Raw genomic sequence first — 11,557 nt, 5'->3', positions numbered from 1 at the left:
CTTTGATTTCTTTTTCTATGCTTTGATTTTTTGTCATGAGTCAGTGTGGGTGTTTCAAGTTTCAACACTTGGCTTTTAATCTAGTTTGTCAATTTTATTACGTCCATGCAACCTACACTCTAATAGTAAAGATAGGTCCTAATCCCACCCGAGTATGTGTAGATTGAGTACGTTCTCCATGCTCTACCCCATTCCGAGACAAAATTTTGGCAGCACCTCCCCGCTGTTCTCCAAATACACGTCTGGACAAAAAGCCGAGAGAATGTGCATCCAGAGAACAACAGGGAGGCGCTGCCAAAATTTTGTCTTGGAATGGGGTAGAGCATGGAGAACTTACCCAATCTACACATACTCGGGTTGTCCGTGGAAATCGCTAGACAACCCGAATGAGCTACGGTGCCAAATATGCAACAGAATGCATATTTATCGATGCAACCCTTTCGGACAGGAGACACATACTGGTTACGCGACTGTAGTTATCTAGCTAGTGTCATCAGCACGAAGGCCTAAACAGAGCAAATAATTAAGGGGGGGAGGAGATTTCATTTGTGCTCACCCGCGATATTTAAACCGAAAGATGAGTACCATAGCACTATTGTTTTTGCCATCAACCTAACTAAATATTTACAATGGTATGCCACCGAAATATATGTCATTCAGGGTAACAGTTGACCCTAGCTCCACCCCTTGGCGACCGGTGATCCTCGACCCGGTTCTGTCGGTGCCGACGCACCCCTAACCTCGACCTAGTTATGTCGGTGCTGATGCATCTCTAACCCCCTCCTCCTCCTCCTCTTCTTCTTCTTCCTCTTCTTCCTCTTCTTCCTCCTCCTCTTCTTTTCCTCCTAAACTAAACCTAAACTAAACTAAATCTGAACCTAAACCTAAAAAAACTGAAAAAACCTAAACTAAACTAAATCTAAAAAACATAAAAAAATAATAAAAAAGGAGAGCTCACCTTTGGGTGGAAGCTGGTGGAGGAGGTGGCCGGTGGAGGAGGGGGCCGGGGCGGCCTAGGGCAGGGCGGTAGGGGCGCTGAGCGGAGGGGGCCGCAGGGCGGCGGTGGCGACGGGGCGGCGGGGCGGCGGTGTCGACAGGGCGGCGGCATGGTGTGGTGACGGGGCGGTGGTGGCGACGGGGCCATAGGGCTCCAGGGCGGTGGGGTGGGGCGTCGGTGGGGTGGGGCGACAGTGGTGCGGGCGCGTGCGGGGGGGGTGGCAGTGTGGTCTCGATCTGATCGGGTCGTGCGGAGGGAGAGAGAGAAGAGAGAGCCGTGGGTGGTAACGACCGTTAGGTAGATAATTCTTTGCCCTATGCTAGCGGACGGCAAAGAATAGTTGTTGTCTACTAGAAGACGACAAAGAGGTGGCGAGGGGTGGGCCGTTACTGCGTTTTCCTCCACTGGACCCACCCAGCTCTTTGCCGTCAGCCAGCTCTTTGCCATCTGTTTTTTCTAACCAGATGGCAAAGACCTTCATTGCCATCTGCTAGTAGACGACAAAGAACTGGTTGATGGGAAATTCGTTGATTCCAGTAGTGAGTCCTAAGAATATCCAAGTCAAATAATTTTTTCTTGAAAAGATTTGAATTGGTTTTATTTGAAATCAATTCATATCAAGGGGAAATTATTTAAAATGGCTTTGTAATTATACTTGGCAGGCAAAAGTATTTCCATAAGTCCAAATGACAATGTGACCCTCTGCCAATTTTCTAAAATATATTTGAAACCCATTTCATTCTGAAACCAAATTCAAAAAGAAAATGTAACTTGCAGAAATTATTTGTCCAAAGTGCCTAACAAAAAAGTTCGGACAATCAGAAATATTCCATTTGGAACTTCTGGCATGTTTGTTTTTGAAAGAAAAACCAAATTCAAAATGAAACAAAAATAACAGAAGAAACAGAAAAGAAAAATAGAAAACAGAAATACATAGAAAACCTAGTTCGGCCTAACTAACACACGCGCGCACGTAGCCCAACAACCGCCACGCTCTCTCCCTTCTCTCTCTCACTGGTGAGTGGGACCCACCCATGTTGTCCCTAACCTCCCACTGCCCGCACGTCCCTACCCATGACTGAGTGCCCTCGTCGGCCACGCCGCACAATCTCCTCACCACTAGCCCCTCCGTGCCCTCGGACCTGCCCTATAAAACCCCTCACACCCCTCTTCGTTTGACCCCAAGCTCCGCACCATGAGCGCCGCCATGCTGCTCGGAATCGAGCTCGCAACCTGTCATTGCAGCCACTATCTACGGCCTGATTCCGGCAACACAACCCCTATTTTGACCAGACGCTGCCAGCACTGCAACCGCCGCTTCCTTGGCGCCTCCCAGACATATTTGTGACGAGCTCCATTTCTTGGAACGCCAACTTCATCGACGGCCGAGCCAAACAGCCGCCCCGTCGTCTCTGGCGAGCCCTGTAAGCCCCGAACCCTCTCGCCATGTCCATCATCTTCGCGGTGATCACGCGCATCCCTCTGACCCCTTTGCTTGTCCAAACACGCACGAGAACAATGCCCACACCTTCACCGAGGAGCTCCGCCGCCCATACGTCTCTGGCGATCCCTCCCCGCTCGTCTTCATTGTTCCCGACACACGTAGAGGCCACCATCGCCTTCGCCGTGTAACGCCACACAAGTACGAGCCCTCTGTCGGCCCTAGAGCCACCGGAGCGTTGTCCCCGACCATTCCCAAGCCGTGAGCCGTTGTCCGTCGCTGTGCCCGTGTCTCCGACGAGCTCCTCCGATGACCTAGCTTTGGTGAGGATTTCCCTAACCTAATCTCCACCATCCATCTTAGATCTAATGCACGCATAGACTCACTTAAACCCAAATGGTATCGACAAATCAGAAGCTGCCACGTGGCCAACATTATCCTCTCATTTACTGTTATATTGAATTATCTGGAAATTTTGTAGAAAAGCCCCTTATCTTAAAACACTCATAACTAATTATATAATGATCCAAATAGAGTAATTCTTTTTGAAAATGACCTTATGAAATGTACTTTCACCCAGTCAAGAAATATTTCACTTTTGAATAATTTAAAATTCAAACATAAAATGGGGATAACTTGCAATTTATAAATCCAAATTAAATGATTCTTTTTGCAAATTGAAGCTAGTAACATGTATTTTCATCTTAGCTACTATAGTATCATTTTAAAATAATTTAGAATTAGAATTAGAATATAGTTTGAACAATAGCAATAATTCTGATAGTAACTAAACTTAAATTGTTTTAATTTGAATTAAAAATGTTTAACTAGGACAACAATGTTGCAACTAAGTTCAGAAACTTAAGATGAACTTTAGTAAATATTTTTGGATTATTATTTGACTTTAGGAAATTCAAATAACACTTGAATTAATTTCAAACATAGTTTGAATATAACATTGAAACCCTAGGTTTAATTTGACTAAAACAAATGCAATATGATGTAGTGAATTGAATTAAACCAAGTAATATTTGGAGTTAATAGTTGACTTTAGGGAAAGATGAACTCAAATTAAATTCATATAAAGTTTGAAAACAAATGACATAGTAAATCATTTTGCCATTTGCATTTGACTTCAGTTCAAATCAAAGATATAAACTTAGTCATATTATATTGGATTTTTATTTGAGTTTAGTTTAAACTGAAATCAAATAAACAAACTATAGTAATCATATTGGATTGTAACCGACTTTAGTTAATTCAAATAAATAAACTTTAGTATTCATATTGGATTTGTATTTGACTCTAGGGAAGCATTAATTGTATTTGACTTGAATTGAACCAACTTAGTCAATTATGAAATAATTCATAATTCATTTAACTTAGGGAAACCAAATCAAATAGGAACTCAATTGAATTTGAATTCAAATGAGATGAACCCTAATTCAAATCCAAATTGAATTAGAAGTCAAACCAACTTGATCAACTCAAAAGAAACCCAAACACTTAATGAGGTCAACAAGTTTGAATTGTCATTCAAACTTGAAGATGAACTTGGCTATCCAAAAACTCCAAAGGATTGCTCCGAACTCTTGACGGTCTGCATCAACATTGAGGATCCACATCTTCACTGTCTACATGAAGTCATCATCGACAAAACCCAAGGTTAGTTCACCCCTCTTTGGGGGAATATCACATCTAGGGGGAGCTTTGCTCTAAAAATTAAGCTAAAGCAACTCTAATGGTGTGAACACATTAATGCTTCTTGTGCTTAAAAGATGAGTATGACCTATGATCAAATGTTCTCATTTGACTCCTAAGTCAGTATACTCATATATAGATGGCCTAGTCATTGCCAATTGCTTGATAGATGCTAGAATTGGTTGTGCTTGTTTGACACATATTTCATTTGCTATTTTATTGTGTGAGCATGTTGATTTGCATATTTTCTCCATTCGAGGAGATCCATTTGTTGTTTCAATTGTCGTTGTTTTTCGATGTACAAGAATGCCTAAGAACCTTCTCTTGCTATCTATGCTTTTCTTGTCTCAAATTCTCTTCATGCTACATCACAAAATTGAACAACTCTTTTCGGACCCTCCAGGTGAGGCGCACTCGGAGCCACCGATTTGAAATGGCTGATCTCCAAAACCTTCAAAGTTGTTTTCAGTGTGACCAATCCACTCCTACTCGGACTCACCGAAACAGTTTGATTGATCTTGGTTTTTGATCTCGGTGCTACCGATTAGACCAACTCAGAGCCACTGATATGCTGTAATTGTTCGCAGTAACACATCTCGGTGCCACCGATTTGTTCCATTCGGTGCCATCGACAGAACACTGGTATATATATCCATCAGGCCTGTATGGCTTGAAAATTTCTTCAAACATCACGACCCCCGCACCGTGTTGCTGCCGTTGCCTTGGTCTTCAGATCGTCGCCTTGTCTCCTGTGTGGTCTCGCCACTGGAACCCGTTGTTGTCAACGGAATCTTCCCCACCATTGCCTCCGTAGAGGATCTCCAGCAAGTTAGGGTGAGATTCGACCCCTCGTGCTTTATTTTCTCCGATTCAATGCACTAGGGAACTGCCATGTATCTTGCTACAAATGAAATTCCTCTATCCACTAGATTGATTCTGTAGAATAGTTTCAAGCAAAGATTTTAGGTTTAGGTTTCCCCCGAAAGCATCTTGGACCGACCGATTAGGAATTTTTGGAGTCACTGATTTGTCTCTGGCTATTGCACTAGTACGTCTCGGTGCCACTGAGAAGTAATAATCGGTGAGACCAAAAGTTAAATTTTAGTGAAACCCTAGCACTCGGAGACACCAAACCACATCTCAGTCTGACCTAAATGGAGTGTTTTGGTTCTGTGAGTGCTTCGGTATCACCGAAATAACCAACTCGGTAGATCCGAAATGCATTCTATGAAAACTTAGAACTAAGATTTGAACTCAATTTTTTGAAAAATCGTCTAACTTTTGTGATGACTCATCTACTCTGCCCATACCTATATATTCACAGGGTCTGCTTGCAAGATGTCTAGTGCCAGTGATACTTAGAACATGTTAGAGCAGCATGAGGATCTCAGTGAGGGATCTAGTCCAGAGGGTAGCTACTATGAAGGTGTGAGAAGCTCACCTGAACTGCCAAAGGCTGCCACAAGGACAAAGAAGAGAAGAACCTCAAATGACGAGGATGAAGATTTTGTGGCAAGTGAGGCCACATCTAAGAAGGCACTGCGAAGGAAAGAGTATGGTACTTTTGCTAGCACCAGGCCAAGTGCCAAGGATAGAACTGCTATGAGGAAGGTCCCAATCTCCAAAGCAGGCAAAGCCTCAGCTCCCAAAGAAACCATGACATTCACACTTGAGGAGCCTAGTGATACATAGGATGACGTAGGCAAGAAGAAGTAGAGGCCAAGGAAGACAACTTCTCATGTCATTGGCAAACCCTCCTTGGTTGCTGATGATAATGATGATGATGATGATGATGATGATGATGATGATGATGATGAGGAGGAGGAGGAGGAACCAATTGCAGATGCACCTCTAGTAAAGACTCAGAAGCTTATGTTAGATGCTATGAAGTCTGCTGCTCCCTACAAGCCCAAGTCCAAGCCCAAGGCTCCTGCACCTAACAGGTCAACTAGGATTTTTTCTGCTAGTGAAAAGAACAAGGCCCCACTAGTGCAGAACTGGGCTATAGCCCCAGTTCGTAAGGGCCTTTAGCGCCGGTTCCATAACCGGCACTAAAGGGTGGGGATTAAAGGTCCCCCCTTTAGTACCGGTTCAGCATGAACCGTCGCTAAAGGGCCACCACGTGGCACGAGCCAGGGCCGGGTGTGGGGAGACCTTTAGTACCAGTTGGTAACACCAACCGGTACTAATTTTTTTGGGGGGTTTTGATTTTATTATTTATTTTTCCTTTAATTTTGTGTTTTCCATTTAATTCTTTTTTGTCTGCTAGTATTTTACGATACTACATATTGTACACGTTATGCATATATATAAATATAATATTTTGTAGAACCGAGCATATATATATATATATATATATATATATATATATATATACATACATACATACATACATACATCTAGGCTATTCTGTTATGGTAACAGAATATTATTCTGTTACCCTACTTGAACTGATGAAATCAAGCGGTTGAACTGATGAAAATCGAGCGGTTGAACTGATGCTTTCTGTTGTTGTTAAAAATCGTCTTCTTTAGTTCAAATTTTTTTGCAATTTTTTTTGTCGAAACGGGGCGTGTAATATATCGTTGGAAAGCTCTTGACATCCACATTACAATCTTATAGTTTGTTTTTGCAAAGAAATTATAATTTAAGAGCAGTTTTGAAAAAACCATTTTTTTCAAAACCGAAAACGCGAATTGTATTTTGAACTTAATTTTCAAACGGTTTGTCGGAATTGAGCAAATGAGATGGCGTTGGAAAGCTTGTGAAAATCCGCATCTTCCATATATCTACTATTTTTTCAAATTCTATATGATTTAAAAGTAATTTGAAAAATGGTGAAATTCTAGGCGAAATGTTTTTTCATTGTATTTTGCAAACGGTTTGTCGGATTGACGCAAATGATACGGCGTTGGAAAGCTATGGAAAATGCGCAACTATTGCATATAGAAACTTTTTTCTAATTCCTTACGATTTAAATATGAATTCAAATATGGTTAAAATTGATTTTGAACGCGATTTTTTCGAAAAGTTTATTGAAATGGGGCAAATAATATACCGTTGGATAGTTATCGAAAATGCAAAACTTAGTCATGTTGAACGTTTTCTCTACTTCGCAATTGTTTAAGAGTAACTTGGAAAACGGCATGACGGATCCTGCTGTTTTCTCGTCTGAAAAACAGAATAGTTGTATTGATATATGTGTATATTTGTACTGAGCTATTTTTTTAGAGTTATTTTGAATGATTCCGAAAAAGGGGCAAATAATATATCGTTGGATAGCTATCGAAAATGCGAAACTTAGTCATGTTGAACGTTTTCTCTACTTCGCAACCGTTTAAGAGTAATTTGGAAAACGGCATGACGGATCCTGCTGTTTTCTCGTCTGAAAAACAGAATAGTCGTACTGATATATCTGTATGTTTGTACTGAGCTATTATTTTAGAGTAATTTTGAATGGTTCCGAAAAAAGGTACTTGTACTGATGTTTGCATGGGTTTGTACTTAGCGTGTTTTCACTAACTAGACTTTGCTCTGTTTTGCTCGTAAGTTTTCAATGATTTATTGTATCGTCGCCCCTGTACTTGCATGGTTTATATCATCGAACTGAATGATATTTTTTTTCAAAAAGAAAATGTTTTTTTATTTTTGTTTGAACTAAACTTTTTTTACAATGATGTTCTAGACTTCTCTCATTTGCGACTTGTACTTTTCTCATTTGAATTGCATGAGGTTTCTTTTTGCTTGAACTTTTACAAGTTGAATTTCTGTCATTTCTTTTATTCCGAACGGACCACCATTTTTAATTTGTACTGATAAATATTTTTATTTCAACCATTTTTCTTTCTAGAACGGACGAATATATGTTCAAGAAAAAGAGTACTTAAACGGATATATGTATGGTTTTGTACTGAGCGTGTTCTGGACCTGTCTCTTTTTGCAACTTGAACTTTTCCTTGTTGATATTTTTTTTATATTTCATAATGTTCTCTTTTATTCCGGACCTCTCTTTTTCATGGGTCCGACCTTTTCGCTTTCTTAACTTTGAACTTTCTGGATTCATTGTACCCAAACCTCCTCAATTCTTCTGTAATGTATCTCATTTCTTTATTTTCTAATTTTTCTAAAAAGGTTTTCGTAACCATGAAATTATTTATCCATGAACTTACCAACATTTATTCTGCCAAATACACACACTTTCCTGCCAACATTTTTAAAACGCTTCAGCTCACGTAGGCATAACATCAAACATGCAAGGGCGAAAAATAAAAATTGGAAGAAATCAATATTTAGCTATTTACTATATAAGTATATCATCCAACGTGTACTCGGTGTCAACTTGCATAACATGACACAGAGCAATAGCAACATCGTACCATTAGCAATAGATAGCAACTCAATACAACAGCAGAAAACACAATATATCTTTTTCTAGATACAATGACATGATTTATTATACATAATTGTTGGCAAGTACTCCCTCCGTTCCGAAATGTAGGCCGCTGGAGGATTGGTTCCGACCAGGTGAAAACAGTGGAATTTACATCGCTGCCCCTAGTATGAATCGGTATCCCCATCGTCTTCTTCCTCCATCCGAGGATTTGAAATTCTCCGCCAGGCCATCACCCGCCCGCCCGCCCCTGCTTCTCCTCCACGCTCCCAGGCCCAGGTCCCCTCCAGGGGCGTCTTCAGCAACAGCGATCCAGGGGCGCCAAGGAGGATCCTCGTCTCCCAGAAGGAGCACGCAGCAGCAGCGGTCCCAGGTCCCAGATCCAGATCCAGCAACAGCGATCCCAGGTCCTCAGGGCCTTCTCCTGATCCTTCTTCTCCTGGGCGTGCTCCTTCTCCTGCAACAGCAGCAACTACAGAGATTAGAGTCATACTGATCAGCAGCAGCAACAACAACTGCTGGGTTCTTCTGCAGGTGGAGTATGGCAGGAGCAGCAGCAGTAGTTTAACAATAGCAGCAGCGACAGTTTCAGAGCAGCAGCAGCTTTTCATTTACTATTTTTTTTTATTTAACAGAAAAGGTTTAATGGAAACTTTCATTTACTGAATTGAAAAGGTTTAATTAACAGAAAAGGTTTAATTGACTGAGAAGAAATGAGAAGAAGGTTGCTTGTACTCCTACACTAGTTCTACACTAAAATTGGCAGAGAAGAGAGTAGAAGAGCAAGCAGAGAAGAGAAGAGAAAGGGAAGACAGAAGAAAGAGAAGACAAGAGAAAGAGAAGAGAGAAGAGAGCAACTAAATTACTCCTGCAAGAGGGCAAGAAGAGAGACAATTGTTAGAGTGATAATTAAAGACAAGATAAACAACACTAAATTGTGTGTGATAGACCACACAGAGAGCAAGAAGAGAGAAGAGGACACTCCAATAATACTGCTACACTTGCGATCCTAATCCTCACTAGTGCAATCTGGAGGAGAGGAGAGGAGTAAGAAAGCAAGAGGAGTAGGAGAGACTGCAAGTGATTGTACAGCAAGACTGCAGCCAGTACTACAGCAACGTAAGAAGAGAAGATTCAAATCCATGATGGCGGCCATGATTTGCCCCTCCCTCTCGTTCTCCATTTTCACTGTTGGTATCCAACCAACCAAGAAAAAGAGACAACTGTTTCAGATCAAACAAATCGACCGACAGGAAGAAAGACTACCAGGAGTACTTACTGCAGGAGGAAGCAGCTACTCCGCGACGACGACGACGTGGCGTGGCGGGGCAGGGCACCGTCAGGACGACGACGTTGCTCCAGATCCGCCGCTCCGGCACCGCTCCAGATCGGCCGCTCGGGTGCCGCTCCACATCCACGCCTCCGTCGCCCAGATCCAGCGCTAGCACATCCATATCCACGCCTCCGTGGAGTAGAGGCTCGTCGCCGGCGCAAAAGATTGGACTTTTTTTACCTCCGGGATGTGAGTGGAGGCGGGGTGGTGGAGAAGTGGCGGTGGAAGAGGGAGAGGCTGGTGAGCTATGGGGAGACGGGGAGGCCGGTGAGCGACGAGGAGGCCGACGAGCTACGGGGAGAGGGGGGAGGCCGGCAAGCGACGGCGAGGCCGGCTAGTGCGGCTGGGCGAGTGGGAGAGAGTGAGCGCAGGCAGTGCGGCTGGGCGAGTGAGCGAGCGAGTGGAGAGACGCGGGGGGCAAATTTGGAAAGTGCCGATATTTCGTTACTAGACGAAAGTTGAACTAGAAAACCCCAACGACCTACATTTCGGAACAGAGGGAGTACATGTCAAGCGAAACAATTTTTCAACAGAAACGACTTCTTTTGAGTAGTGCATGTCAAAACAATGATATTTTATTTTCCCGATCCTCCAAATTTGGGCGAAGAGAACGTAACAAGAGAAGTGAAGCAATGCCACCACCTAGTACCTGCATTTAGTACACTTCTATTTGAGATCGTAGTTTATGAGGTTGCAAGTTCAAACACATGTCTGAACTGAACTCAAATAAGAAACTGAAATCCAACTACAATAAGAACTAAACTGAATGAAATTTATAAATTTAACCAAACTGAAAGAAAAAATTGGACATCATATGTACAACAAGAAATAAACTTGAGCAGTATCAGCTACTAAACAAAAAAATTGCTTTACTAAACCTAGAGATTTTATATTGGTGAACTTTTTCTTCCTACAGAACCGTAAATCAAATACATGTACTGTTCGCTAGGTTGTATCAACATGATAAGTAGTAGCAGTACTACTCTAGGTGGCAAAGTAGTAGCGCCGCAAAGGAAGGCCACCATCAATAGTGCGTACTACCGCGACACCTAAAGTATGTGTTGGCCACGCTTGCTTTACATAGTACTACAAGATTTTTATTAAAAAATGTACTACAAGATTTGTGAACATGAGGTCGCAGAGAAGTTGTACTGAGAGTGGATTAGAGCGGCCGGACAAGGATGCAGCAGCACACACACACACCACCAGATAAGTTTATGGGGTTCTTAATGAGCTAATGATAGAAAACATGTTGAACTGAAATTTGGACTTCCAGGACTATCGAATGTTTTGGGTTCTTTTATGAACCTTTTTGTTATTTTTTTCTTAACTAAAACCAAAATTACAATCACAATACACACATGTACTACACAACAATGTGCGTTTGTACTGTCCATGTAAACGAATTAACCAAAAACAACTAATTTATGAAGGAAACCATGTTTATGTTGCTCAGTACACCATGTGATGTAACTACAAACTCCTTTTCTCTCTGAAAAAAACATGACTCACAAATGACCTACATTTCTAGCATCGGTACATACTTGTCATGAACTGATAGAATTACTCAAGTAGACCAAATTCGAACTAGATTAGAAGAAATTCTACAGAGCATCATTTCTAGCATCAGTACATACTTGTCCTTTTACGGACTGATGGTAGATATACATGGCGAACTGCTATACCACCTACAGA

The 11,557-nt window shown here is 41.9% G+C and overlaps 1 protein-coding gene across 2 annotated transcripts; it reads right to left on the bottom strand.

Moving 5' to 3' along the window:
* Window positions 1-8,549: 8,549 nt before the first annotated feature.
* Window positions 8,550-10,310, bottom strand: LOC123065411 (uncharacterized). Of its 2 annotated transcripts, none has more exons than XM_044488695.1 (2): window positions 9,809-10,310; window positions 8,550-9,001 (listed from the first exon to the last, which is right to left on the bottom strand). In XM_044488695.1, the coding sequence occupies exons 1-2, from the start codon at window positions 9,981-9,983 to the stop codon at window positions 8,694-8,696; spliced, it is 483 nt and encodes a 160-aa protein (XP_044344630.1). In that variant the 5' UTR covers window positions 9,984-10,310; the 3' UTR covers window positions 8,550-8,693. The 2 variants fall into 2 exon arrangements, with proteins under 2 accessions (XP_044344630.1, XP_044344631.1); XM_044488696.1 differs by having other exon boundaries at window positions 8,550-8,986; window positions 9,809-10,300.
* Window positions 10,311-11,557: the final 1,247 nt, after the last annotated feature.

Source organism: Triticum aestivum, chromosome 3B (genome assembly GCF_018294505.1).
Source record: "Triticum aestivum cultivar Chinese Spring chromosome 3B, IWGSC CS RefSeq v2.1, whole genome shotgun sequence".
Lineage (NCBI taxonomy): Eukaryota > Viridiplantae > Streptophyta > Magnoliopsida > Poales > Poaceae > Triticum > Triticum aestivum.
Note: the sequence above shows the minus strand (reverse complement) of the source record. Positions and strands in the feature narration are given on the sequence as shown.

Bases quoted from the DNA above. Each gene is read 5' to 3' on its own strand.
- LOC123065411 (XM_044488695.1), bottom strand. From the start codon at position 9,983: ATGGATGTGCTAGCGCTGGATCTGGGCGACGGAGGCGTGGATGTGGAG. The intron at 9,002-9,808 runs GTAAGTACTCCT...TAATCTCTGTAG, and splicing joins AGTAGCTGCTTCCTCCTGCA to TTGCTGCTGTTGCAGGAGAA.